This window comes from Aethalodelphis obliquidens, unplaced genomic scaffold, assembly GCF_003676395.1.
Source record: "Aethalodelphis obliquidens isolate GAN/ISIS:26980383/991018 unplaced genomic scaffold, ASM367639v1 scaffold69, whole genome shotgun sequence".
Taxonomy (NCBI): domain Eukaryota; kingdom Metazoa; phylum Chordata; class Mammalia; order Artiodactyla; family Delphinidae; genus Aethalodelphis; species Aethalodelphis obliquidens.
The window spans coordinates 8,311,963-8,339,726 of record NW_020838013.1 but is presented as its reverse complement, the minus strand read 5'-3'; the positions used below and the strand labels follow the sequence as shown (position 1 = coordinate 8,339,726).

The 27,764-nt window shown below is 67.3% G+C and overlaps 2 protein-coding genes across 5 annotated transcripts; one reads left to right on the top strand and one right to left on the bottom strand.

Annotated features, from left to right (window-relative positions):
• The first annotated feature begins 88 nt into the window (after window positions 1-88).
• TSSC4 (tumor suppressing subtransferable candidate 4) lies at window positions 89-4,602 on the top strand. 4 transcript variants are annotated; one of them, XM_027090862.1, is made up of 3 exons: window positions 89-1,668; window positions 3,087-3,200; window positions 3,357-4,602. In XM_027090862.1, exon 3 carries the CDS (start codon window positions 3,379-3,381, stop codon window positions 4,354-4,356), a length of 978 nt encoding a protein of 325 aa, XP_026946663.1. In that variant the 5' UTR covers window positions 89-1,668; window positions 3,087-3,200; window positions 3,357-3,378; the 3' UTR covers window positions 4,357-4,602. The 4 variants fall into 4 exon arrangements, with proteins under 4 accessions (XP_026946663.1, XP_026946661.1, XP_026946662.1 ...); XM_027090860.1 differs by having other exon boundaries at window positions 2,243-3,200; XM_027090861.1 differs by lacking the exon at window positions 89-1,668 and adding an exon at window positions 1,675-2,383.
• Window positions 4,603-4,719: 117 nt separating this feature from the next.
• TRPM5 (transient receptor potential cation channel subfamily M member 5) lies at window positions 4,720-20,406 on the bottom strand. Its single transcript, XM_027090865.1, is given in 32 exon segments — window positions 4,720-6,004; window positions 6,357-6,427; window positions 6,770-6,839; window positions 7,563-7,695; window positions 7,872-8,053; window positions 8,490-8,628; window positions 11,702-11,876; window positions 11,938-12,070; window positions 12,258-12,335; window positions 12,337-12,374; window positions 12,521-12,729; window positions 12,732-12,782; window positions 12,900-12,988; window positions 13,223-13,335; window positions 13,729-13,776; window positions 13,779-13,828; window positions 13,831-13,854; window positions 14,177-14,231; window positions 14,233-14,301; window positions 14,378-14,518; window positions 14,593-14,804; window positions 14,807-14,903; window positions 15,167-15,189; window positions 15,192-15,284; window positions 16,396-16,440; window positions 16,664-16,884; window positions 16,971-17,046; window positions 18,249-18,377; window positions 18,380-18,437; window positions 19,055-19,221; window positions 19,808-19,982; window positions 20,290-20,406. Coding segments are annotated over 32 exon segments (3,387 nt in total). The 3' UTR covers window positions 4,720-5,898.
• Between the last annotated feature and the right edge of the window lie 7,358 nt (window positions 20,407-27,764).

Below are 27,764 nucleotides of genomic sequence, written 5' to 3'. Positions count from 1 at the left end.
GGTGTCTGAGACCCAGGGGCAGCCCGAGGAGCCTGGCGCAGGCGGTGCTCAGCTCTTTGGACCTCGCTGGGCCCAGGCTGTGCTGCCGACCCTGTTGGTGGGTGTCTGTGGGCGCCCAGAAGGACTCCGTGGAGGGAGTGCCCCTTTGTTGGGCCTTGTGCCACCTGGAGCAGCCTCCACCCCCATTCCTCGTGCACCACTGCCCAGCAGGGTCTGTGCGGGGCAGGCAGGCAGCCCAAGAATGTGGTACAGGATGTGGGGCCCCTGCAAGACTCCCCGCCCTCCTGAGGGCCAGCCCAGGAGGATGGACACACTGCTCCCTCCCAAGGTCTGAGGGGCTCTTCTCTGACCTAGCTGCTTGCAGACGTCCCGTCATGGGGCTGGGTGCCCACATCTTGCAGGGGCTGGAGGGCAAGGCCTCAGCCACTACCTGGGGGAGCCTACCTGGCCCACCACCGTGGACTGAGGCCCAGCCACCTCTTGGGGTAGGCTGCAGCCCCCAGCGGGAATGCTGGGTGATGTCACCATTAGCTGCATGCAGGTACCCCCCTGCACGTACATTAACTTGACCTCTTGAGACAAGTCCCTTGCTGGGATTCATACGTCAAGGGCTCCCTGGGGCCTCCTTGGGGGGCTGATTTTGGAAACTAACCCCAGCCCTGCATTGGGGGTCACAGGGCCTCAGCGGGCCTGCCCTTCCACAGTCCAGGGGGGTGCTGGTGGGTTGGGAAAACTGGATGGCCCAAGGAACCAGCTCCTTTTTACTTCTCCCTGTGCTGCGAAGCCCTGGGAACATCCTGGCCGAGGCCTGGGTGTCACCCCTGCTAGCTGCGGTGTGAACTAGCTGCCTTCTGTGGCCTGGACTCCGCGTTCCTGGTGAGGCCCTGCATGGGGGTGGCGTTAGGGATGATCAGAACGGGCCCTGTTTCCTCTCTGGGTCCCTGGGCTAGGCCGCAGCATGGCCTGAACCCTGGATTCCAGGGCTGCAGCCCTGGGCGAGGGAGCGCGCTCTGGCCGTCCAGCAGGCGAGGCGCCAGCAGGGAAAGGGCGCCGGCCGCCTGGGCTCCGGGCCGAGGTGCGTGCGGCCCGTCCAGGGGAGACTGGGATCTGCCCTGCGCTTCCGGGCAGAAATAACCAGCCAGGCCATCGACCATCGGCAGGAATAGGTAAGGGCGCCTCTCCCAGGAGGGCTGCCGCACGGCGGGCCCGGGCAGTCGGGAGGTCGGCACGCCCCGCTGCCCGGCTCCCGGGACCCACGAGGGCGTGGCCGGCCGCTCTAGGCCAGGACCGGAAGTGCCCGGGAACAGCGCCGCACGCGTCGATGCACTTCCGGTCCTCGCGGTTTCCGGCAAGCGGCGCTGCGGCCCCGGGAATACGGCGCTGGCCGTTAGCCCTCGGGCATCCTGGGAGTCGTAGTTCGGCCTCCCAGCCTCCCTCCTGGCCTTAGTCAATTCCGGTCTCTTCGCGAGAGAGCGCCGTTTCCGGGAGGGAAGACAGCGAATGCGCAGAGGCCACACTCCCGATAGGCCTCGGGAGTAGCGGCCCAGTGACTTGTGGGAAATGTAGTTCTTCAGGCGCGGAAGCCGCGGCCCTCGGCCGGCAGAGGACTCAGTTTCCCAGAGGGCCGAGCGCGGTGCAAGATGGAGGCAGCCAGGCCGCGGTGAGCCGGTAGGTTTGTGGTGGGGAGGACGGCGTTGGTGGGCTGTCGGGCTTCGGGAGTCTGCTGTCCGCAGTCTGCTGCGCCGAGCAGGGAGGCCCTCGTGAGGCCCGGACCCTTGGCCCATCCACCCGAGTTGGCCCCAGAACTTAAGCCCCCGACACGGAGAACCTGTTGGGCACGGGCCGAGGCCCTGGGCGCGTGGAGTGGAGAAAGTCAAGGGTCCGCCTCCCAGGGGAGCGAGACAACCGGCAAAGAAGCCAGTGTTCTCTGGGACCTGGCCTGCCCGGATTCCGGCCCTGAGAAAACCCCGCTTCCGAGCCCCCCAGGCCCTCAGCCTGTACTCAGTTCTGCCCTGCGCTGAGCTTGGGAAGTTCTCAGAGAACTCAGAGATGCAGGCCCCGCATTCCCTGTCTTGGGGCGAGATCCCCGTTTCCCCGCGGCGTGTCCCACTCACCACGGGCGTTCCCGCCATTCCAGGGGACGGGGTTGCAAATTTAGGAAGCCGGAGTCCGGTTTGAACTCCAGCTTTGCCTGCAACGTACTGTATGACGGGCAACTCCTTCCCCGCTCCGGTCCTGCCAGCTCTAAAACAGACACCATTGGCGTTTACTTCGTGTCCCCTTTCCTGGAGTTGTGCCTTCATTTTGGGAGTCACGCGAGGCCCAGAGGAATGGAGATCTTGCCTGTGTTTGACCTGGTGCCGGGCACTCAGAGACACTGCAGGTCTGCCTGGCCTGGTCCTCGGTGGGTGCACGAGCAAGGGGTCACCCTGGGCCAGGGAGGCTTGGTGGGAAGAGGGAGTTGGTGGACGGATGTCTGTGCGGAGGGTGAGACTGGGCTGTCCTCTGAGCCTGGAAACAAGCTTCAGGGTGCCTGGTGACACTGGAACACTGACCAGGTGCTGGCAGCACTTCTCTGCTCAGCTGGGAAAGTGAGGGGTGGGCGGAGGCGCATAGGACAAATGCCCCAGGAGCTGTGGGGCTGGCCTCTGCGGAGCAAGGCCGCTCCGGCTTCCTGAGCGCTTGACCCGCAGATGCCAAGGATGTGTCTGCAGACTCGTCTGGAGCTCCAGGGCATCTCACGGCGGTCAGGAGCACACCTCCTCCCCACGGAGCAGGCAGGCGCCCCGGCCTTTGTGGAGTACCCGCTGCCTGCCATGCAGCGTGCCTGGCTGAGAGAAGGCGTGCAGAGCAGAGGTCGCTCTCGGCCCTGGGTTCAAGCCCCCGCCCCCCCTGCAGCAGGCCTCCTAGTGGCTTTAGTCAGACTGGCTGGAGAGGATTGAATGAGGTGACACGTCAGAAGGACCAGCTCCTGGGCCTGGCTGTGTCAGGGGCTCTGTAAACCCAGGCCCGCTCCCGGGGTGGCGGCTCCACTCCTGCATGTCTGCCGTCTGGTCTGAGGGCTGCCTCTCCCTCCCTGCCCTCAGCCAGCCACTGAGCCACTGAGCAGAGCCGTGCCTGGCGGGGGCCGTTGCGACCAAGAACCTTCTCCAGCGCTCGGCCCACCAGCCGTCCAGCACAGGCACCCAGCAGCCAGGGAGGTAAGAGGAGGGCTTTCGGGGCGGGGGACCTGGCCGCTCCTCCTTGGACACAGCTCTTGCTGCTGACCCTTCCCCGGGGTGGTGGGTCTGCAGGAGGGACTTGTTCTGAGCTTGTGTTGTCTCCAGTGACCGACTCCCTGGGCTGCTTTGGTGCAGGTGCGGCGTGGCTGGGGGACGCATGGCTGAGGCAGGGGACGGCCAGCACTCCGTTGGCTCCGGGGGTGCCGCTCTGTCTCCCGACCCCGTCTGCCTCAGCGACTCGGACTCCGACCTCAGCCTGCTCGACGATGCTGAAGTGGAAGCTCTGTCTCCCGGGGGGCTGCCCGGGGAGGCCCCGGGGGATTCGGGCCCCGATGAGCCCCCCTCGCCCCCCAGGAGCTTCGCCACAGCGGCGGTGCAGCCCTTCCACCTGAGAGGCACGAGCCCCACCTTCTCCCAGCGCAGCCACGACATCTTCGGCGGCCTGGAGCGGGCAGCCAGGCGGGCTCCGCCCTCTGCGGCCCCAGCCGGCCCTGGCGACAGTGGGGGCTTCCGGCAGCCGCTGACACTCTCCAGCCGGCCTCCAGCCGGGGGCCCGAGCAGGGCCACTCAGAATCCCGCTCCCCTGAGGGTGCCCCCCGTTCCTGACTACGTGGCCCACCCCGAGCGCTGGACCAAGTACAGCCTGGAGGGTGTGGCTGAGGCCAGCAAACAGAGCAACCGGGCCGCCGCCCTGGCCTTCCTGGGCCCCCAGAGCCTGGCCGCCCCCAGCGGCTACGTGCCCTCCTTCAACCAGGACCCCTCTAGCTGTGGGGAGGGCCGGCTCATCTTCTCCAAACCGGTGCGAACCGGCGAGGCCCGGCTTGAGAAGAGGAGGGTCCCGAGGAAGGCAGGGGAGCCGGGTGGGAGCCCCCACGGGATCCCGGGGGCGGCGGGGGGCGAGGGCCCCGTGGAGCTGGCCCACCTGGCCAGGCCCGGGAGCCCGGAGGCCGAGGAGTGGAGCAGACCCCGGGGGCGCCTGCAGGAGGTGGGTGCACCCGAGGGGGAGGCCCTCGCGGGGTCTGGGGCCAGCGCCCTGCCAGGGGAGGCGGTGGGCTTCCACAGCAGCAGGAAGCGGAGCAGGGACCACTTCCGGAGCAAGGACAGCAGCCCCGAGGCCCCAGGCGCGGACGTCTGAGCGGGGAGACCGCCTGGCCGCCTGCCTGCCCTGGCCGAGCTGGAGGGACGGCCCCCACTGTCCCCCCGGGGTGGCTTCAGGGGCGGAGCAGGCCCGGGGCCCCACCCCCAGGGAAGGGAGCCAGCGGGCTGCCTGTCGGTGGCACCAGCGGCCAGGGCAGAGACCTTGCTGAGGGTGTGGGCCAGGGGTTGGCGGAAACCCTGACTCACCCCGTGCCCAGGGGCACAGTAAAGGCTCTGGGTGTTCCTCAGTCTCCGTGTCTCTTTGTCAGCCCCCATCCGCCCGGGACTGTGGCCAGGGCCCTGTCTTCCCTCCAGACACCCCATCACGCTGTTCCCACATTGCAGCCTCCCAGCTTAGCGTCAGGGGGCTCTGAAGCTTTCTCAATCAAGCCTGTGCTCCTCAGTGGCGCGTCTTCCCAGCCCAGCTGAGGGGACCCCCTCCTCAGCCCAGAGCAAGAGGTGGACACCCCAGACCCGCCCAGAGGCGGGCTCACGGCTGTTGGTGTGCAGCCCCTGCCTCCAGCATACGCCTGTAGACCCCAGGAAGCGGCCAGCTGAGCGGGCGCCGTCTCCAGCCCTGGCCAAGCTCACCCTTGACTGTCCTACCCAGGCTGTGTGACGACGACCGGTGTCCTGGGACAGTGTCGCCAGGACTGCGGAGCTGCTGTGCAGGGCGATGAGGAGGGTCCCCAGAGGGTGCTGGGGAGGTAGCCGGGAGTGGGCGTGGCTCTCCTGGGACCGCACTTGGGGTTGGCCAGCCCATCGTGCTGCTGAGCCCCGGGCCTGGCCCTGCCCCTGCTGCCGCTACCCCGGGCTCCAGGTCCCTAAGGGAAGGAGAGACCGGCCTGGCTGGCCACGCAGCTGGGGCAAGCTCAGGGGCCCAGACCCCATCCCTGCAGGGCAGGAAGTCCCTCTCCCCCCGCAGTGCTTTACTGACCGCCTGACACCTCCCAGACGCCCCCCAGGGTCCACTCTCATGTGGGGCTGCAGCCCAAGGTGTGGGTGTACTTCCCAGGCTCCATTTAAGATAAAGCAGCTTTGGGGGCGGGTCCTCCTGGGGAGGTGACCCGCAGCCACTGCCCAGGCTGGACAGCCCGCCACTCACTGTGCGAGCTGTCGGGGACGTGCCGTGGCAGCCGATACACACAGTCTTGGGTCTTAAAGGACAGAAATTCCAAGTGCAAGCGTTTCAGAAAAAGACCAGCCTCTTGGTGGGCGACACAGGTTGGGCATGGACTCCAAGGCAGCTAGCTGCCCACCTAACGGGAGGTGCCCCGCACAGGGCACTCAACAAGTGTCTGCTCTCCTGGGCCTGGCTGGTTGGTTCTGCTCGGGGTCCTGAGGGCTCTGCCTGTCAGGGGGGACCCACGACACACCGCTGCACCCCGGGCCCAGGACGTCCAGGGAAGGTGCCGGGCAGGGCAAAGCCCTGAGCCACATCCTGTTGGGGGGCTCCACTGGAGGTGGGGGCAGGCCGGCGCGTCCATGGGGCCTGGGGCTCTGGGAGAGGTGGGCCCTGTGTGCAGATGGTCCAATTGGCTCAGGTGTTCGAGGGCAGCCGGCCGGCCTCTGGGTGTTCCCTGCTGCCCAGGCCCCCTCTGTGGTCAGCAGAGGCCTGTGGGTTCCCACCACTGAAGTTCGGGAGTCTGGTGGGGGAAGGGAGGCCCCTCCTCAGCTGCTGGGCGCCCAGTGGGGCAGCCGGGGAAGGGAGAGGTGGCCCTGGCCGGCAGGGGGGGTGGTGGGCAGCAGCCCAGTGGGGCCAGGCAGAGGCTCGGGAGTCTGGGTGGCCACGCCCTCACACCCTCGCTGGGTCGGTGGGCTTCACCAGAGGGCCCCTACCCACCCTGAAGACTGTGGTCAGCCGAAGGCCATCAGAGACGTAGGCCGGGCCCCTCCCAGGACAGGTGGGACGCGGAGGCCCAGGTCAGCGGGCTGGCGGTGGGTTGCTCCCGCCCACCCTGCCCCAAGCCCACCCAGGACGTGTGGGGACAGCCACACCTACTCCAGTAGCTGTTCCTGCGGGCCAGCGTGTCGGCCATGGAGGAGAGGAGCGCCGTGCAGTAGTCGACCTGCAGAAGGGAGGCGTGCTGGGAGCTCCCGGGCCACGCCATGCCCGCCTCCCCTGCCCACCGGTGCCCGCACTGCTCTGTGACCCTCCTCTGGTGGCTGCCTCTCGGAGGAGGCGGGGGGTGGGGGAGCAGGCCCTCCGGCACCGTGATGTGGGGAGTAGACGGTGAGGGGTCTTAAATGCAGGACCCCCCTGGGGAGAGTTGCAGGGTCTCCCGCTCAGGGAAGGGTGGGTACGAGTATGAAGCCCCAGGCCCTCCCTGCCCTGCCCCTGCCCTGACTGCTGAGCCCCGCGGCCAGGCCCCTGCACCGGGAGAGAAGGGCGCCCTGGTGTGCCTGCCTGCCTGAGACTCCAGACGCTCGACCCGCTTCTGCTCTCTCAGGCCCCCGAGGTACTTGGCTACGAAGTCCACCCTGGGATAGGAGCAGGCAGGCAGCAGGCCCTGAGTGCGGGGCGGGGCGGGGCGGGCTCCCAGATTGGGAAACCTTCCCGTCCTCCCCCATCCTGTGGCCCAGGCCCTTCGGGTGGGTTTGGGGGGCACTGAGCCTCTGTGGGCGCCTGAGTTCAGGGTGCTCTAGCCCTTCGGGCCTGGGTGCAGAGCTCTGCTGCACCCTCCCTGCAGGCACGGGGCGGGGGCGGGGTTCTGTCCAGCAGTGGTGGGCGGGGCTGTCCCCACCCCTCACCCGCAGGCAGGACCAGGCACGTGGGTCTGAGGGAGAGCAGAGAACACCATGAGTGTTGGCCACATCCCCCAAATGCAGGGCAGGCAAGGCCCCAGCAGAGCTCTGGCCAGGGTCGGGAGGGAGGCCGTGTGCTGGACCGGGCCACATCCCTGCCCCTCTCGGCCCGTTTCCCCAGCTCAGGCCCTGTGACGTGAGAGCCCACGCCAGCTGTAAGGCAGCCTGACGCCCAGCAGTGATTCTGGTAAAGACCTCACAGCCCCCAGTCCCATGGCGTGAGATCCGACCCCTCGCCAGCTCCGCCGGCGCCTCTACTTACCGGCACCCTGCAGGGGAGGCGGCCAGCGCTCCAGGCTGGGCCCTTGCCCCTGTAAGCCGCCCTGTGGGCTCAGCACCCCAGGCCACCTGCCACGCCCACCCAGGTGGGTGGGGCGGGGCGGGGCCGGGTCAATGCACCTGTGGGCCGTCTTCTGCGGCAGCTCCTCCCCGCTGTCCTTCCTCCGCCTTTCCAGCTCGCTCAGGAAGTTCTCCTTCTGCACCGCCTCCCAGGTGACCATCTTCTGGTCCAGGGGCTCCGGCAGGTCCCTCTCTGGAAAGGCCAGGCAGCCTCAGGGGCAGAGCCAGGCAGGAGGAGCCCTCCCTGTGGTGCGGCAGCCTGCAGTGTCACTGCAGACGGGGCCAGGGCGCGCTGCCCCTCCCCAGGCCCAGGGCCCCCCCCCCGCCCCCCACCTCGGTCCGGGCAGCTGAGTCCAGCCCAAGCCTCACCCAGGCGCGCCCCCTTCTGCTGGGCCTCCTTCCGGAAGAACCTCTTGAGCACCAGGTTCAGGTGGCTGAGGAGGATGAAGGGCGGGGCCGGGGCGGGGCGTTCGTGGTTCTCCACGATGAGGTGGTAGCGCTGGAACTTCCAGAAAGTGTCCGCGTTGCCCTGCACCACCTGGAACGTGTAGCTGCGGATGCGTGTGGGCGGCGGTGGGCACATGGCCCGGCTCCCTGCGCTGTTCCTGGAGTCCCAAGGGCTCCCCCCGCCTCGCCGTCCCCTCCTCCTGTGACTTCTCTCCACTCCTCTGGGGTCTTCCACTGCCCCATCTGCTGCAGCCTTCGCAGACCCGGGCCCTACTCCCTGGGGGGCGGCGGCCTGGGAAAGCATCGCCACTCCACCCACACGCACGCACCTGCCCTGCCCTGCACCACCTCCTAGGTGCCCTGACCTCCAGGCCCAACCCGAAGGGGAGCCACAGTTTTGGGTGACACCCCATTTCCAGGCCCCTCTTGAGGGCAGAGGTGAATGCAGCTTGAAGTCCGGAGGGCCAGGCAGGTCTGGGCCAGAGATGCTGGAACTAAGGGCCCCCCGACGTGGACGGAACAAGGAGGCAGGGCGGGCACCTGAGCATGGCGATGAGGGAGTTCATTAGCAGCACGTTGGTGACCAGCAGGAAGGTGACCAGCCAGCTGGCGTCGAGGTTGGGGCAGGAGGGCGAGTCCTCCAGCAGCTGGGGGTGCACGGAGCAGTTCACGCAGGCTTCTGAAAGGGGAGTAGGCTCAGTGCAGCCGGTGCGGGGCTGAGCTGCAAATGCCCTTGGGTATCGAGAGCTCTGTCCCGCAGTCGAGGCTACCCTGGGACAGAGGGCCCTGGTTAGGCGGCCAACTCTTGTGGTTTCCTGGGGGTCACCTGGGCTTCGGCGCTGAGTTCCTGTCGTGGGACCCTCCAGTCCTGGGTGCCTGGCCTAGCGGTGCTAGCCCCACTTCCGCACTGCTGCTGGACCGAGCTCACAGCCAGACCGCAGGCTTTGGAGGCAGCGCCGAGGCCGTGTGGAGGACCCCGGTTTCTGCTGGTTGCTTCATGGGTCACCCCCAAGCACCACCACCACCGCCAAAGGCTCTGCTCAGAGCCAGTGTGGGGAGAGCTGGCCTCGGCAAGGGGAGGTGGAGTCTCTCCTGCAGGACTTCTCAGGGCCTTTATGGCCCTACTGCCTATCACAGGACTCTGAGCTGGGGGGCAGATCTGCACCATTTCCAAAGCCTATGGAGGCAGAACACCCTTGACACGGATCACTGTGGGCATGGAGACAAGCCAGCCTGAAAAGTGCCCTCTGGGTGGGGCAGCCCCTCCCCTGCCTGCCTCTACCCCTGCAGGGCCAGCCTGGACCCCCACCCCATCCCAGGAGATGGGAGGAAGGTGCGGAGGAAGCGGGGAGAGTGCGCCTGCCCATCAAGAGGGCTTGTGACTCCAGGTGGCGACCTCCACAGGCCGTGCGCGTGCGTGCGTGCATGTGCGTGGACGCGGACACACGCCTGCACGTAGGCCTGTGTTTCTGTGACTGCCCCTCCCAGTCTTCATGCTGTGACTGAGTCCGGGGGGCACTGGGGGCCTCTGGCTCTGTGTGTGCCTGTGTCCCTGCCTCCCTGCTTGCGTGTCAGGCTGGCAGGGCCTGTTTCCGTGTCCGCGTGTCTCCCTCACGGGGGTGAGTCCCTCCTGAGTGAGTTACTGTGATGGGGGTTGGTGCGTCCCCACGTGAGTTCCCTCCCCGCCCGCAGATCTGCCCGGCGCTGATGGGTGACCCTCCTCCCTCCCTCCCTCCGGCACCCCGAGAGGTGAGCCAGGGCCAGGCCTGAAAAGCGTGTCTGTGAAGCTGTAAACCTGTCTGATGGAAGCGGCTCCGTGGTCATGAGACCCCTGCGTCTCCCCCATAACTCTCAAAGGCACCACCAGGCTAGGCTGGGAAGTGAGTTGTCCTTGTCTCTGACCTCCTAGAGCCCAGAGACGGAGCTCTGCCCTGGACGCTCAGCCCCCAGCTCCCGCGGGTGCATGTGGGGCAGGGAGGGCAGGGCGGCCACCGGGGAGCCCCGCGGGCTGCCTTCCCTCTCGGCCATAAGTGAGGGAATTACTCTTGGCTGTACCACCGTGGGCTCACAGGGAGGAGCCAGGGGTGGGGGGGGCGGGTGAAGAGAGAGAGGGAGGGAGACAGGGACCTGCGGGACCCTCCGTGCCGGCCCAGGCCCGGCCCTGGTCACGGACTTTCCACCGTGGAACTCGGCCTGGCAGCCACAGCAGCACTTCAGGCTGGACCCCCAGGAGTCTACCCTTCCTCCGTCCTGCCCAGGTGGCCCCAGGCTCCTGGGGACCCCGAACCATGACAGAGTTCCCTTGAACCAGTGTGTGGCCGTGGGGGCAGGAGTGACCCCCCCACCCCTGCCTGGTCCTGGGGGCACCCACCTCACTCCCCTCCTTCCGAGGGGCCCCGTGGGACTGGGGCAGTTGGGGGTCATGGTAGCATCCGCCAGCAGGGGCCATATGGTGCGGGCGGGGAGGGCTGGAGGGCGGGCAGGGCCTCGTTAAACTAATGGCCTGGAAACTGGTGCCCACGGATGAGCAAACACCGGCCCCAGTGCCGGGGGCTGGGGGCCTAAGAAAACAGTGGAGGAAATGAGCCTGCAGAGCACCCTAATTAGGAGGCAAGTCCCATGACGGCCCAGCCCCCCCGCCGCCCCATCCCGGAGGCCTGTTTGCTTCGGTCACGTCCTCATCCCATCGACAAATATTTACCAGGTCGCGGGGCGCTGACCTCGCGTCATCAGCTGCAGTGGCCGCGGTCAGGCCTCAGGGACAGTGTGCCCGTGATCGCCCGGTGGGCCCCAGGTGGCCTCAGTCTGACACCAGCCTGAGCGAATGATCCCTCCGCCCCCCTCCTCGCGCCAGGAGTGCCCGGCAGGGCGGGTGCCCTGGGCCCCCACACTGGGCCCTGGCTGCTGGCCCACCTTGCTTGAGGGGCTGGTCCCCCCTCCCCCTCCCCCTCCCCGAGTCCCAGCCATCCCAGAGCCTGTACAGGCATCCCCGCCGCCAGCCCAGGTCTCCCTGAGCCCCCATGGCTGAGCCACTCTGCCCCCCACACTGTGCTGACTTGTGGGAAGTTCTCAGAGCCTCCACCAGCCCCAGCGCCCCCAACCCCCCATACAGGGGCCGCCCTGGAGACACCCCTCAGACAGACCACACACACCCGGCCGGAGATCAGGCACACACACTGGGTGTGTCCCCAGAAGCACAGATTCCATCAGGAGCGGCTTCCTAGCTAAGGGCCTTTCCAGCAGGTGGGCCTGAGGCTGGGTGCGGGGCCGGGTGGATGGGGGCTGACAGGAGACCTGATGCCCACTGGGGACATGCCGGGGGGACGGGGCAGCTGGAGGGCCCAGACCCCAGGTGACCTGTAGTGCCTACCCATCCCCCCTCCCGGCAAGCCTCCCGCCACCCCACCCAGCCTGCTCTCTCTCCCTGCAGCCCCGTCTCCATCTCCAGCCCGAGGCCCGACTTTGGGGCCTCCGCAGCTGACACACATCAGCCCAGAGCTGTCCCCTGCTGGACGTGGCCCTGTGTGGGTGGGCAGGGCCTGGGGGGCCAGCCTCGGGGACCCCCCGCTCTCAGCCACTCCAGGCCGGGGTCTCCTGTGACCCTCAAACACCCCTCTCAAGGGCCACCTGTCCAGGGTCTTACAAAAGGAACGTTCATAACTGGACTCGGTTCAGCTGCACCTTGGGGTGGGGGTCCCACGTAGAGTGGGCACAGAGGACCCCCCACGCCCACCCCCAGGCTGCGTGCTGACCGTCGATCTCGTCCAGTGGGATCTGCCCGAAGATCTGTAGGTACGGCCGGTAGAGCACACGGCGGAAGATGCACTCCAGGCGCCCGTCATGGGGGTGCAGCAGCGCCTGGCTGGTCACGCCGTAGGCCACAAGCCACATGCTCAGGAGGAAGAGGAGGAAGAAGACGTCCTTCATCTCCACGGCGGGTAGGCGAGTGGGGAGAGAAGCATCCGCCCTCCCGGGGGCGGGGGCTCACCATCCGCTCCACGATGATGATCTTGGGGCCCAGCTGCTTGTGGAGGGCAAAGACGTGGATGAGCCGGGGCGTGAACACCATGAAGTCGATGGCAAGGATCGTGCGGCCGGCCTCAAACACTGAGGGCAGCATCCTGGCAGGCGGGGGGAAGGCAGGCTGGACGGCTGCTGGTGCCCATAGAGGGCAGGGGCCTCCCCCAGGACACACAGCACGGGACGTACAAACACAGGGTTTCCGGGGCCTGAGCAGACCCATCCTGAAGCAGCCCGGCCCACCAGCCCACCAGGGCTGCCCCTGCCAGGCCTCTGGGACCCACAGACCTGCAGGTGACACCGACGACGAACGGGAACATGGCCACCATGCCACACTTGTTCCAGTTGTTCTCCACGTAGAGTGCACTTCTTCCCCAGGTGCATGTCCTCATCTGTGAAGAAGCCCTGGCAGAGGGCAGACGGCCCGGTGACGGCTACCTGGGCCCCCACCTAGCTGGGGACAGCCCCGCCATGGCCAGGCTGTGACTGTCAGGGATCGGGGCTCCATCTGGAGCTGGGATGGGGCTCGGTGGGCTGGGCCCACTGCTGACCTGCCGGATCTCCTCCAGCACCAGCGTGAAGACCCAGAAGTAGGGGGTGACCTCAGCCCCCGACAGCCCCTGGGGAGGGGACCTGGAGTCCACCAGCAGGACGTGGGTGAACAGGAAGAGGAATGCAAAGTACGTGACCACGTTCCCCAGGACCACGGTCACGGGTGCCTCCCAGAACTTCCGCCAGCGCGTGAACGAGGAGGCGGCTTGGGGCCTCGGCCGCGCTGAGTTCCTGGCGCCTTGGCCAGCTGCTCCGCCCGGCACCACGAAGGAGGCCACGGCCAGTGATGAGACGGGTGGCCAGAGCCCCGAGCTTGCCGCTGCCCACCGGCACCCAGCCTCCCTGCCACTGCCCACCCTCCGCAGGGCCCTCACCGACTGCCCGGGCCACAGAGCAGCCTCTTCTCCGTGTCCAGACTGCCCAGCCCCTGCAGGTCCTCTGGGCCCGTCCTTAGAGGGGCCTCCTCACTGGGAGCACAGGGGGCCCTCAGGGACGTGGGAAGGGCACCCAGAGGCCCTCCACTTGGTCTCAGGCACCAGCCAGCAGAGGAAGTGCTGGACACACTGCGAAGGGACACGGGTAGGGGGCGTGCATAGGGGGGCCCACACGGATGCTGGATGCGGCGTGGGCCGGCGCCGGGGACGTGCCGCCACCAGCCCCAGTGAAGCCCAAGGCCCCCCAGCCGCTTTGTCCTGACAGACCTGAAGGTGATGAGGTTGGTATACACGAGGCCCGGGCAGAGGAAGGCACCCAGCAGCCTCAGGATGGGCGTGCCCGCGGCCATGTCCCCCCACCAGATCTCGGTCAGGAAGGCCTGAAATAAAGGCACGGTTGCCCCCCCGCCGCCCCCGCCTCCACACCTCTGCCCTGCTGTGCCCGCAGCAGGCCTGCCCTTCCAGGTTCAGCGGGAGCATCACCCCTCCCAGCCCTGGCTCCTGGAGTTCCTGGAGCCTCTGCCCTGCTGGGGAAGGAAAACCCTTCGACGGGGCAGGCCCGGCTCGGGGGTCCGGGAGGGCTGAGCTGAGGAAGCGGGGTTTCTTCCGAGACTGGAGGTGGAGAAAGGGCTGGACGTGGGGGGAGTGGCCAGCTGAGGGAACCCCCCACCCCCATGGCCAGGACACAGGCTGGGGGAGGCACGTGAGAGGGGTCGGCTGGGGCACCTCCTGTCTGCCCAGCCCCTCGCCCCACAGCCCTCCCCGGGGCTCACCTGCACCCCGTCGTGGGCAAAGAAGGCCTCGGTGTCGGCCTCGGTGGCCACAGGTGCAGACACGTGGCCCTGCTGCATGAGCGGTTCCGGCGCACCAGCTGTTACGGTAGCACTAGGAGAAGAGGTCTGCCGAGGGCGCGGCCGCTGCCATGATGCCCAGGCCTGGCCCGCCTGCCCTCCTCCTCCGGCCGGCCCTCTGCCCTGTGCCTGCCTCCCAGGGGGCTGGTGAGGCCCGGGAGAGGCCGGCCACACAGAGGCTGTCGGGATCCTGGGGGCCTCCCTCTCCCCGAGTGTCCCCGCCCGCCTGGCCACAGGCCCAGCTGGCCCGAGCCTTGGAGCTGCGTCCTCGTCAGCTGTGTACCCGTCTGCCCCCATTAGGATTTTGGGGGGAGCCCAGTGGCCCCGAGGCGCACAGGGTCCCTGCAGCCCCCACTGCTCGGCTGCCTACCCAGGGCCAGCTGCTCGTGCTTGGCCTCACGCAGGGTGCGGCCCCCCTCGGCCCCCCAGCTCCAGGTGGGACATCTCTTTGAGGATCTTGCAGGCGGCCAGAGCGGCTGCCACGCCCTCCTGGCCCTGGGAGGCCAGGTCTGAGGATGCGGCTGCCTCCCCCCACCTCCCCAGGGACCCGGCCCCTCCCCGGAGTCCTCACCATGGCCCAGAAGTAGGTAGCCATCTCGTGGCGGTTCTGCAGCGCCGCCCACAGGAACAGGTCCCTCCAGGGGTTCTCGCTCCTCTGGTTCAGGTCCAGCAGCCCCTTCTGGCCCGTGGGCTGCCGGACCGGGCCCTGCTCCTGGAGGACGGGGGTGTCAGCCCGCAGCCGCGGCCCCGCCGGCGCCCCCCTCCTGCCACCCGCTCACAGCTCACTGCCTGGTAGAGCCCACGGCAGGCGTCGTGCATGAAGTCCCTGAACACCCGCGACACCTCGTGCAGGGAGAAGGTGGGCGGCTCCCGGGCCTGCTGGGCGCCCAGCCCGGCCCACGTCAGCTGGCCTTCCTCGTGCGTGCGCTGCAGCAGGTGGAAGAGCAGGCTCTTGGGGGGCACCGAGCGGTAGAGCTGCTGCAGCCGCCCGTACGTCAGAAGTCCGCCACGTTGGCGCCACTGTCCACGAAGAGGCGCGTGAACTCAGGCTTGCTGCTCACCGGCGCGTCCATCATCACCTCCTCCAGGTCGTGGGACTGGGCGGAGAGTGAGAGGGAGCCGGTGGGGCGGGCGTGGGGACCCTCGGCAAGGCCCCCGCCTGTCCCGCTGCGCCGGGTGGCCCACACCCGCCGCAGTTCAGCCCATCCTGCCTTGGGGTGCAGACGAGTGAGGCAGCAGCGGGAGGTGCCCCGGTCGCCCCCGGCCCGCGCAGCCACAGCTGGGCCAGGATGGACCCGGACACCACCTGCCGCAGCCCTCCACGCGTCCCCGCCCGGATCTGGCCACAGTCGGGCAGCACCTTCCACTGCACGTCCCTGTTGAGATCTCGCTCCTGGCGATGTCCACGCGGTCCCAGGCCACGGGCAGCTTCAGCTCACCCGGGCAGTCCTGCGCCTCCTGGCTACGGCTCTTGTGGGCTGCGGGCGGAGGAGGGGAGGGGGGGAGGGCGAACCTAGGCGCCGGCAGAGCCGCTGGGCACAGGGTCCCTCAAGGTGACTGTCCTAGACGCACAGCCACGGGAATGGCGCTCTGGTTCGCTCCACACCCTCTAGATTCACAAGACATCCCAAGACCCCCAGGAGCCAATGCTGGGAGCGCCAGGACCCCAAGGGGACCCCAAGGGTGAACGGAAGAGCAGGGGGCCGGTGGCCTGTCTGGAGGAGACTCCCCTCCCTCAAGGGTGTCCCGGCCCCCTGCCCCGCACAGCCCCTCCCTGCCTGGGCCTGTGTCCCCCACCAGCGGTCAGCCCCTCCACAGGTGTTTATGTCCAAGAAGAAGCACGTCAGGTGACAGCCAGAAAGTGGAGACAACCCGAGTGTCCATCAACAGAGGGACAGAGAAACAAAATGTGGAATATTACTCCACCCGAAAAAGGAGTGAAGGCCGACACAGGCTACAACGTGGACAGCCCCCAAAACGTCGTGCTCAGCGAAGGAAAGACGCCAGTGGCCACACAGTGTGTGATCCCATTCGCAGGAAATGCCACAAGTGGGCAAATCCTTAGACACGGCAGATGCGGGGTTGCGGGGGGCTGGGGAAAATCGGGGTGACTAGCAGGGTTCTTCTGGGTGGTGGAAACGTTCTGGAATCAGTAGTAACGGTGCACAACCTTATGAAAACGCTACAGCTCCCTGAATTAACTGAACACTTTAGTTTTTTAAATTGTGATATAGTAACATAAAACTTGCCAAAGGCAGGACTTTCTACGGATTTGCACGGAGGCCTTGCACGGAGGCCTTGGTAGGCTCTGTATTCCTCCAGTTCTGTTACACGTGCTGCCCCGCCGAAGCGAGCAGTGACCGGTACACACGCCCACACACTAGCACGCTCGCTCACACACCCACACGCTCACACACACAGCAGAGTGCAGCCGTGCCAGGGGTCCCTCCCGGCCACTGACAGCCCCCAGGCGGCGGCCTTGCCCCTGGAGGCCGAGACCCAGGACGGGGCAGGGCTGGGAGCTGGTCAGCCATCTGCCTCTGCCCGGTGCCCTCCGCAGGCCTCCCAGTGGGCGCGGCCAGGCCTCACCTTTCACCAGTGCCTCGAGGATGGACAAAGGCCCCAAGTTGGCGCCTCAGGCCGGGCACGTGGTATATGACCCCATGTCCCCCCGTGAGAATGCCAGCCCTCTGCCCGCTGGGCCCAGGGCAGCCCCACCCACAGACTGAGGCTCCGCCCCCAGGCGTGAGGGCCTGAAGCAGGGGTGAGCACGGGAAGGTGGGGTAGCTTTGCAGCCAGAGGGGCCGGGCGTGGGCACTGTAGGGGGCGGGGTCTGGGGTAGGGACCAGCGCTTGGCCCTCCTGACTGCGGTCCTGGCCGGTGTATACCAGTTCTGTCCAGTGCACGACGTCCTCCCAGGAGAAGTTCTCACTGGGAAACTTCTCTCTAAACTGCTTCTCGGCCACCTGGGGCACCAGGAGGTGGGGCTGGTTTGTCAGGGCAGCAAGCATGTCGGCGATGCCCCCCGAGCCCGCCAGGATCAGCCATGGGCCGGCGTGCTCCACGGCCCTGGAAGTCCTGTGAGGCGGGCAGGGAGGGCCAGCAGGCCGAGTCAGCTCCAGGTCCATCCCTGCCCTGGCGGGGGCCCCGCAGGAGGCCCCCACCTGCCGCCGCTGCCTACCTCCAGGGTGCTGGGGTCACCGTTGACCAGCAGAGAGAGGACGGGGATCTCGATGCTGCTGGAGCAGACGCAGCACGAGGGCCACCCAGGTGCCCGGGCGAGCGGAGGGCCTGGGACCCTCCCCGTGGGGTGACCACCACGGCCTCAGACCATCAACTTGCCACGTCTTCTGGGCAAACTCCAGCCAAGAAGCTTTTTCTAGAGAAGTGTGGGCTCCAGGCTGCCCCGTCACCCGGGGACAGGATGCCAGCCCCGCACCTCACTATGCGACGTGGCCGCTTCGTGGCTATTTAAATCTCAAGTTGAATATTCAGTCCCTGGCTGCACCAGCCACATTCCGAGGGCCTGGCATCTCCCCGCATCAGGGCAGAAAGCTCTATCGACCACCAGGTCATCCGAGGCCCACGGAGCACGTCGAAGAGGTAAAGGAGGGGCGCTGGTCAGATTTTTCCCCAAACAAACCAGAAATGAGACTTCTGAAGGTGAAACCTCAGAGAAGCCTGGACCTGCTGGGTAGGCTGTGTGGGAGGAGCCCGGCAAACTGCTGGGAGGACTCCAGGCAGGCGGGATCGTCCCCCCCGCCCCACCCCCAGCAGGGGCCCCTCTAACTCCTAAGGCGCCTCCTGAATGAATGTGGGGGATGCTTGGGTTGCGTGGGCCGCCAGGCGTCGGGAGCACGGGGCTCAGCGCTGCACCCACGTGGTGATGGTTTAAACACAGCTTCGGTTGTGTTTTCATTAAAGGGTGCTCAGCTGACAGACGCTTCACGTTGCTTATACATATTGGAGGCAATTATACGTATCTTGTTTATCAATAGTCGTGCACTAGCGTTAGCAACAGCTTTCGAACCCGCCACTGGCCGCAGCGGTGCCCAGGTCTCGGACAACACTGCCCCCTGGTGGCACCTTACGTCGGGCCAGTGGAGGGAAATAGGCTTCTTGAAACTGGGAAATCTCTTTTTCTTTCCAAAGCTCGGAGCCCACCCACAACCAGAGCCTCTAGCCAGGGGACCCCCACTGGAAATCGACCTACAGCCACTCCCCACAGCTGTGTCCCCTGCCGCTGTGGCTGGCAATCCCCCACCCCCACCCCCCGCCCAAGGTCTTCCCAGTGGCCTGAGTCTCACCACCCTGGCATGCTTTGTGCCTTCAGCCGGGAATGCCCTTCCCTGCCCGTCCTGGTGGTCCTTCCAGCCCCGTCCACACGCTGTGACCACCCCCATCCCGTGTTCCCTGGCAGCCTCCCTGGGCACCCAGGCAGGCCTCACCCCCGTAGCCGGTCCTTTGCTCCGAGACGTGCTTCTCCAACCTCAGCCACAGCTCTGCGGGCTCGCTGACCTTCCTAGGGGTGCCCGGGTCCACCAGGATGAAGTGGGAGTGGTTGTTTTCCGGGGGCAGAGGGGGCCCTGGTTGCCACCATCGTCCACGGGGTAGTGGACAGGGCTGTCCTCCTGGGTCCCCCATGCATGTCAATGAGGCCTGGGCAAGGCTTCTGTCCGGGGCCCCCGCCCTCCAGATGGAGGGAGGGCTGGCTGCTGTTTCGGGGGGCCCAGAGGCAGGCACAGGGAGGGGACCCTCTAGACAGAGCCCGGCGCTGGGGGGAGCTTCTCTCACAGGGCCGCCTGGGCCTCATTGGACCTGCCTCAGACCCCTCCCCATGCCGTTCCCTGGGCGATGCTGCCACCTGCTGGCCACATGCTGGGCACGCGGCTCCCAGCTCCCCCTCTGGCCCCTCCCCTTCATCCCCCTCCCCCTTCCTGCCTTCCCCCCTTCTGCCCTCCCCCTCCCCTGGCTCTGAGTCATTTCACCGCCTCAGTCCTTCAGAGCAGCCTTGCTCCCCCCACCACGCCCAGGCCCGTGAGCCCCCGAGGTCAGGGGCTGGTCTGTCCACTGCTGGCCTGTCCACTGTGGGGAGACCCAGTCACAGGTGGAGGGCTGTGGTCAGCTGCGAGGCTGCCTTGGTGGCCTCCATAAGGCATGCCCTCCTGCCCTGGGGGGTGGCCGATATTCGGGGGCCTCCCAGGCCCACCATGTCCCAAGGCCACAGTGCCCCGAGCCCGACACTCACCTGGGCATTGTCCAGAAGCTGACGGTGCAGCACGCGGCCCAATGAGGCAATGCCGATGGCCACCACGTGGGCCTTGGTGGACGTGCTGGCCAGTGAGTGGTCACACACAGCCTGTCCGACGTACCGGGCAAGGCCCACACGGAGTGCACTGGTCAGGATCCAGGCACCTGCAGACCCTGGAGTCACTGCGCCCAGCGGCCCCAGGGCCCCCTCCTGCCTTTGGGGCATCTGCTGGGAGCTGGCCCCCCCAGACGCCATCTGGACAGAACAGGCCACGACTCTGTCCCGTGGCCTGTGCTGGGCCAGAACCCAGGAAGGTCTTTCCAGATTACAAAGCCCTCAGCCCAGTGGGTGCACAGATAGGGCTTTTTGTCTTTTCTACAATCAATCATTTCTGGGGTGAAGGAGACCAGAGACCCCACGTCCTTGACTGGGTTTTCTGAAGGCCCAGCCGGCCTGAAAATAAAGCCCAGAAGTTTGATTCTGACCCCAGCGACTGGCCAGATTCCTCCCCCGAGGGAAGCAGAGGGGGCGAAGGGGGCCCACCCACGGGCAGCGGGGTGTGGAAGCTGGCGCTGCCCCCGGGTGTCTTGCTGAGGCCTGTGGGCCCCACGGGGTGGCCGGACCCTCCTGGGGAAGAGGCTCCTCTGCTGCGTCCCCGGGGCTGCTCCCACTGCCACCGTGGCACTGTCGGGGAAGGGTGACCGTGGGGTTATCGGGCTGCGGGGCTGAGGCCCTGGCCCAGGGCCTCACGTGTGCTCTGAGCCGCCTTCACCAGCCCCTTTCGCAGGACGTCCCTCAGCCACGGCTTCAGGGCAAAGGGCCGCTCCTCGCCCACCAGCGACATGAGTGTGTTGGGCACGGGGGTACTGAGTATGGGGGTGCTGAGTATGGGGCGGCTGGGTAAGGGGGCCCTGGGCACAGAGGGCTGGGCTCCACAGGGTGGGGGGGCAGGGTCGCAGCCAGAGGCCAGGGGGCTCCCGCAGGCCCCGTCTTGACCTGCTGTGTGACCTGGGCGTCCCCATCCCCTCGGGAGAGGCTGAGGCCGGAGAGAGGAGGGTTCTGGACACGCTGTGCCTGGGCATGGGAGGCAGGAGCTGGAGGGTGCTGCCAGCCCCGCAGCTGTCTCTGCCTGGGGCTCTGAACAGCCCCCGGGCACCCACCACCTCCGCTGTGGGAGAGCGGGCTCTGGGCTCAGTGTTGCGGGGAGGATGTGGGGTGCGGCAGCCTCTCACCTGGCCTCGCTTCTTCCCAGACCCTCCAAATTCGATCTCACCCTGGCACAGGCCCGGCCCCTGTTGGTCGCCAGCACCCCCGTGGCTGCCAGGACGGGAGCCCCCGGCACCCTGCATGGGCCCTGTCTGCAGGGACAGAGCCCACTCCTGAGGGCGCGAGAGGCAAACGCTGCCCCCCTTCCTGCCAGAGGCCGGGGCCGCCTTCGCCAGGGGAGCCCCTCTCCCCAGACGCCGCTCTGGCGGAAACGGGGGGCCACCAAGAGGGTGTCTGCCCCGGTGCCCTTCCCACCGGCCGGCCCTCCTGAAGCCCCACCGTGTGGGCTCCATCTCCCCCTTCCCCAGCCCCGCCTCCTGGCCCAACGCCCACCCCCAGTATGCTCCCACTTGCCCCTCCCTGGGAGCAGCCGGCCGGCCACGCCCACCCGTTGCCTCTTCTGCAGAGGCTTTGGCAGGGGGGTTCCTGGAAACCCCAAAAGGCTCAGTGGAAGTCTCGCAGCCCACCCGCCCCACACCCCTGTCAGCCCGGGACACGGATGGGACTCTGGGTGTGCCTGGTGCCCAGGCAGAAAGCAGGTGGAAGGCAAGCAGGCGAGGCCTGTGTACACAGCTCAGGTGCAGGGGGACCCGGGGGGCTGGGCGGGAGCCAGGTGGGCCCAGGAGGCCCGGGGAGGGAAGGCTCTAGCCGTCCCCCGCCCCTCCCACCACCCAGGGACCTTCCCACCAAGCCCTCACCCCTGGCCCAGCGCTGCCCACGTGCCTGGCGGGGTTGGCACATTAGCAGAGACTCGGGAGCCACGCCAGGGTCCCAGGAGAGGCCCGAGTGACAAGGACCTGGGTCCCATCAACCTGCCTGACAGCAAGTACCCCCAGCACCTCCCGGACCCACTGCCGACGGCTGCCAGCCAGGGCCCAGCCCGGCCCCCCACCACCTGCCCACGGCTCCGCATGGCCCCCACTGCCTGTCTCCAGTGGCTCCCCTGCGGGCTCAGCGTGGAGAGCACGCCCGCCCTGCCCCGCCCTTCCAGAGCCTGGGGCCAGAGCACAGGAGGGGCAAAGGTCTTCTCAGAGCCGGTGGGACCCCAGGTCCCAGGAGACCTGAGAGGCCCACCCTGTGAAGCTCCGTCTCCTTGGTCGCCCCGTCCATCACGGGTGTCGGCCGCGCCCCGTTCGGCTGGGGTATTTTCCCAGCTTCTCCAGGGTCAGCCCCACCCCCTGGACGGATGGGGTCCTTTGGGAGAGGAGAATGAATCTCTCGGTAAAATGCTTTCCTACAGAGGCTCGGTTCTCAAGGCCGGGCCAGCCCTTTGTTTCTTGGAGAGGGGCCACCTGGGTACACAGGAAGGGCCGGTGGAGGGGCACCTGCAGGCATGACATGGTCCTCCCACTGTGTCCCCCAAAATCATGTGTCCAAGCCCTAGTTCCTGGTGCCTGTGAATGCGCCTTTTGTAGAAATGAGCTCTTTGCAGATGTCATCAGTTTAAGAGGAGGTCGTTAGGATGGGCCCTCATCCAGTGGCCTGAGTGTCCTTATAAGAAGAGGGAAGAAGCCCAGTGAAGATGGAGGCAGAGAGTGGGGGGATGCGGCCACAGCCCAGGGACGCCTGGACACCCAGAGGCTGGAAGAGGCGGGCAGGACCCTCCGCTGGAGCCGCTGGAGGGGGCTCGGCGGGGCAGCACCTTGGTTTGGGATTCTGGCCTCCAGAGCAGCGAATCAGTTCCCGTTGCTCTCAGCCGCCCATCTGTGGGACTTTGTCACAGCTGCCCAGGCCGCCCATACAGCCCGTATCTTGTCCCTTCCCCCGTGCCCACACCCAGGCCCTGTCCCCAGACACTAGCCTCCAGTATTAAAAACCCATACTCACCAGCTTGGAAAGGCCATATTCAAATCCCACCCCTCTGCGCTCCCTGCTCTGGGGTGGGAAGCGGGAGGGTTTGCATCCGCCCCGCCCCCCAGGGCTGGGCCTGATGCTGTTGGTACCAAGAGCCTCTGAGGCCCGGCCCTGCCAAGACACGGAGGGGAGTGGGGAGACCTGCACGCGACCACACAGCCGGGGGGGAGGCTAGACCTGGCCTGGGCTTGGGCACCGGCCAACGCTCACCCCCTCGGCACTGCCGCCCTCTGGGTTATAACCGCAGGGGTGTCCCAGGGCGGCTGTAACGAGCGACCACCAACCGGGCATCTTAAAACAACAGGCGTTGATTCTCTCATGGTTCTGGAGGCCAGAAATCCCAAAACAAGGTGTCGCAGGGCTGGGCTCCCTCCGGAGGCTCGAGGGGAGGGTCTTTCCTGCCTCTGGCAGCTCTGGGGGCTCCAGGCGTCCCTGGGCTTGTGGCCGCAGCCCTCCAGCCTCTGCCTCCGTCTCCAAGTCCCTGTCCAAGCCTCCCTCTCCTTATAAAGACACCGGTCATTGCATGAGGGCCTCCCTACTCCGCTATGACCTCATCGTAACTAACTGCTTCGGCAAAGACCCTCTTTCCAAATAAGGTCACGTTCTGAGGTTCTGGGTGGATATGAATCTGGGGGGACACTCTTCAACCCCAAAGCACGGGCAGCGACATGGGATGTGTTCGCATCATGCGGGGAGGGGGGCGCTGAGCAGGGGCCCGGGGCCTGGCACCCCTCCCGCTGCTGGACGCACCCCTCCCGCTGCTGGACGCACCCCCGGCCCGGGCTGTGTGTGGGGACTGGGCAGCACTGCTGTGCTCATAGGCCGAGAACCTCGGGTTTGCTCCGCCAGGGAGGGGGACCTGGAGGGGGCGGCGGGGGGGTGGGTGCTGTGGGGCTCCCCGACCCTAGCCCACATCACCCTTTCCTCACTGACAAGGCAGGGGTCTTCACCGTCCCCGGGGCCACGGCCTGCACCCCTCACCCCACACCCTGAAGGCCTGGGCCCGACCCCTGGCTTCCCAGCCACGGGGGGCCAAGGGGGCATTGGGGTCCTGTGCTGAGAGCTGGAGGGGGCACTGGGCCAGACGCCAGGCAAATGGGGCCACCAAGCGGGAAGGACATGCAAAGGGCGCATTTGTATGAACAGCCATCTGGGTCTTTGACGGCCCTGGTCCCAGAAGGGGTGGGGGGGAGTGTGGGTCTGGGCAGCTGGGGGGCCTGCGTCACCCCCCGCTGGAATCCCCTCCCCCCCACACGGCCGACAGGGAGAACAGAGGCAGGATCTTCAGCCCCAGCAGCAAGGGCACTGGGGGCTCTCGCTCGGGGGGGCAGACGGCCGCCCCTGGTCAGAGGCCACCAGGGAAACGGCCCCAGCGCAGGCAGAGCCGGGTGGCCAGGCCTCGGGGGTCCCAGTCCACCCGGCCCTTCCCGGCTGTGTCACTGGGCAAGCCCCTCACCTGCTCAGCCCCTCTGCTCCTCCCTGAGATGGGAGGAGAGGGCACACAGGGGTCCCACACTCAGCAGGCCGGTGGTCAGCACGGCAGCCCCCGGCCCCCAGTGAGGACACGGGTCTCCCGGGCCAGGAGTGGACGTCACGGCTCGGTGAGGGGGCAGAGAGGGGGCACAGCTGCCCACGCGCTTGTGAGCCCCCCAGCGGGACAGGCACCGGCTCTGAGCCCTGGCTCCCTGAGTCTGGCCCCCAGGGCCGCGGGGCCACCCCCCTGCCCAGACCCACCCCGAGCCCCCCTCGCCTGCAGAGGGACCATCTGGAAGGCCGGGCTCTCCCCAGGCTCCAGAGAAGGAGATGGAGACGAGAGGCAGCCTGTGGCCAGGGAGGAGGGTGCCCCCACTCCCGCTCCCTGCTGGGGGCTGGCGGCCAGGGCGCCTACCTGCTTGCTTTCTCCCTGGGCCCGGACACGCGGCTGCTGGTCAAGGAGCGGGTGGGGGTGCCCACAGCCTGGCGCCCGCCCTTCCTCCCCCCTGCCACCACGCCCGGCACCTGGGCAGCCAATGCCGTGACCAGCGCCGGGCGCCCCCGATCTCCGCCCCACCTGGCCCACAGGCCTGCTGCGGCCAAAGCCACGGGGCGCGAGGGCCAGCCTTCCCCAGGCCTGCCGGGTCCCGTGACCCCCTTGGGCGTGACCAGTCTCCCGGTGCCAAGAGGTGGCCCTGTGTGGGGCTGGCTGCTGCCCCTCCCTCCCTCCGCGGCCTGGGGATGGGAGGGGACGGCTGTGCCACACCCGTGTCTCCGCCTCCCAAAGGCCCCCAGTTGATCTCTGCAGCAGGTGGGAATGGCCGCCTCCAGGGGGTGTGGCCAGCCGTCCCGTGGAGGACGCATGGGCAGAGACTGGGCCCACAAAGCAGAGAGGCGTGGGTGCCCCGTGTGCGCTGTACCGGAGGGTGGCACAGCTGGGCCAGCTGTCGGGTGGTCAGCACGGCAGGCTCCGCACACTGTCCCTTCGAGCAAGGGCAGCACGGGGTGGCCCTGGAGCCCCACAGTCCTGGCTCACACTCTGCCAATCCTCCGGGCTCCTTAACCCTGGGCCTCAGCTTCTCTGAGAAAATGGGGATCTGAGTAGCCCGGCTTCAGGGAGCTTGCGGGTAACACATGAGAACAGACGACACTTCTGTGTGCCCCTTCCCCAGAGACCCCAGGACCCCCTCCCAGGGACCCCTCATCCCCTGAGGTCTGGAATGGCGGGGAGACCCTGTCCAGGCCCTGTGCTCTGGGGCCCCCGTGGCCTCTCAGGTCTGGCCCATTGGCCACCAGGGGGCGCCCCAGGACCGCAGGCTGGTGCAGGTGGCCCCGCCGGTGGAGGCCGCTTTGCCCTGGACACGAGGGCTCCGTCCTGGGCTGGGCACGTCCCATCGATGGGCCTGGAGCCCACCCAGGGAGGAGAGGGGCCGCCTGACGATCCCTCAGGAAAGACTGGATTCCAGATAAGTGGGGCTCCAGGGCAGGGACCCCACAAACCCTCGGGGCCTGAGACCCTGTGGACGAGATTCTGAGGGGGAGATGTAAATCTTGGGGTTCCTGGGCGAGGGCCAGCCCCAGCCCAACTGAAAGACCAGCCTGGGTCCACACCCCCTGCTGGCCTGGGGCCTGGCCCCGCTGTGGGTCCTGCCAGCGTCAGGGGTATATGCAGAGTGAGGGGATCTCCCCAGAGCCTCCAAGCCTGGGGGCGGGAGGCACATGGTCCTTGGCCGCCTCCCATCCTCTGTTCCAGGCCTGCCGTCTACCCCGGCCTCCTGGACGCTCCTCTCCGGCCAGCCCCAGCCCAGTACCAGGCTGTGCTCCTTCCCTGCCTACAACCCTCCGTGGCTCCCTATTACTCCACAATAACACCCCACCACGAGCCCGCAGCCCTGCCCCGCCCATTGCCCACCTCTCCAGCCGTCTGGCCTCCCCCTGGCCCTCTCGTCCAGCCTCAGAGCCTCCCCTTCTGCCCACCCCCGTCCCCCTCGTCCCCCCCCTCCCCCAGCCACATCAGCTCACGGGCCTCCCTGGGTCTCTCTCTCCACATTACCCGGCATCACTTTCCAGGGAGCCTGACCCTCTGAAGGGACCTTTCATTCACTGGCGTGCTGTCTGTCTGCTTCCTGCCTGGGGTTCCCGGCCACTGAGCCTCCCGGGCCCAGAACAGGAGCTGCTGGGAGGACACACAGTGAGCAAGTGGATGCGGGGTGTGGACGTGCGTCTATGCAGGGAAGCCTTGTGACTGAGGGGCTGCGGCCAGCGTGGGCTGTGTTCGGGCGGGGCGCCACTGAAGGGAGGAGGTGCCCGGGGCCCCCCGCACCCGCTGCCGTTGTTGGGGGGATGTCCCAAGTTCTGCCTTCTGCTCCGTTTCCAGCCGCCTCCACCCCCTGTCCTACAACTGGGTCCAGGGCCGGAGCCACTCGGGACAGGACTGAGTTCACACGCCGACACTTGCTTTGGGGGAGAGGCCACGCCTGGCAGAGCGCACGCCAGCCCCCAGGCCTCTGTCCCTGGGCCCACGGTCTTCTGTCCCCGGCTGAGGCCTGGGAGGGAGGGACATATGCATATGCCCCGCCCCCGGCAGAGGCCCTGCCCCAGGCCCCTCCCCGTGCAGGCTGGGTGCCTCGTGGGGCTTAATTTGCAGGAAGACTCAGCCTCCCGAGCCACCTCTGGTCTTTGTCTCCCAGGACAGGAGCCACGACTCAGAGAGGGGCCTGGCTGGCCCTGGGTCTCCCTGCTGGCCTGGGGGCCTCCTCCGACCCGGTGCCTCCCTCGGGTCTGCGTGAGGTCGAGACTCAGGCCCTCGGACAGGAAGCGCCCTGCCCTGGTGCTGGGGGCGGGGAACGCCACCTCTGGCCACTCCTGGGGGGAGAGCGCAGGGCGAGCTCCGCGGGACGGGCCATCGTCCGCCGCCTCTGGGCTGCCCCGAGCGTCCGTGGTGAAGGCTGAGAGCCCGGTGCTTCACCCCGTCTAAGGGTCGTCCACGCCGAGTAGCCAGACTTGCCCCCCACCTTGCTGACCACACACACGCCCAGGTTTCTGCAGCACCCCCCTCACGGGACTTGGGGGACGCCCACAGCTCTGAAGCTGCGCCTCATGGGCCCTCACCCCCCAGCCATGGCCAGTATCCTCCCCCTGCTGCCGTCACAGATGCAGGGAGAGAGGCCGGAGAGGCCCAGCTGGGGCTGAGCCGAGACTCAGGCATGGTCACGGGCCCAGGCTCAGGCCCTCTCCCTCCCACCATCCTGTCCCGGAGTTTTTTGGAGTCCAGGAAGGAGACACCCCCAGCCCACTACCCTCTTCCCCTCGGCGCCTGGTGGTAAAGGCAGACCTACAAATACGGGAGCGCCTCCTGTCCCACCCGTCACCGAGGAGCAGCCGTCCACTTCAGCCCCGAGAGCAGGTGCCACTGTGGAGCGCTGGGCAGGCTGCTGGCCCGGCCTGCCTGAGGGGCGGCCCCCGCTGAGTCCCTGGACAGCTGTGGGTCCAGGTCCTGATGTGAAGCGGGGACGGTGATCCCACCGCCTTGCAGGGCCTGTGTGGGAGGGAGAGCGCTTGGAACAGAGCCGGCCTTAGAGCTCCCGGCAAGAGTCCCATGCAAGGACCAGTGTGTGCGTGTGCGTGTACACAGCGTGTGTAAGTGTGAGGATACCCCGCGTGTGTGTGTGTGTGTGTGCATGTCTGTGGACGCACAGGCTCTTGCCCTGCAGGTGCAGCTGGAGCCCGTGGGCATCGGGTCAGGGGGACCACAGCTCCACCAGGCCTCAGCTGCCCCTCTGTCCCCTTCTTCTTGGCCCCCGAGGAGCCCGAGAGATTGATTCTCCCTCCCTGGGGGTCAGTTAAGGCTCAAACCACAGACCTCTGTGGACCCCCCACCCCATTCTCCCAAGCGCACCGTCCACCTGCCTTGCCCTCGACCGTCGTGTCACCTGCCAGCTCGTCCAGTCATTCAACGCAGATTTGCTGAGCAACGTGTAGGCGCCAGGACTGTGCTGGGGGTCAGGTGACATGCAGACAATGAACAAAGAAGCAAGTAAGAAGCAAATTTTAAAAAAGAAATGACTAAAATGGTTGTAGAGAAACATAAAGCAGGCAAGAACCTGGATGGAGG

Excerpts from the sequence above, each read along its gene's own strand:
- TSSC4 (XM_027090862.1), top strand. The coding sequence starts at position 3,379 with ATGGCTGAGGCAGGGGACGGCCAGCACTCCGTTGGCTCCGGGGGTGCC.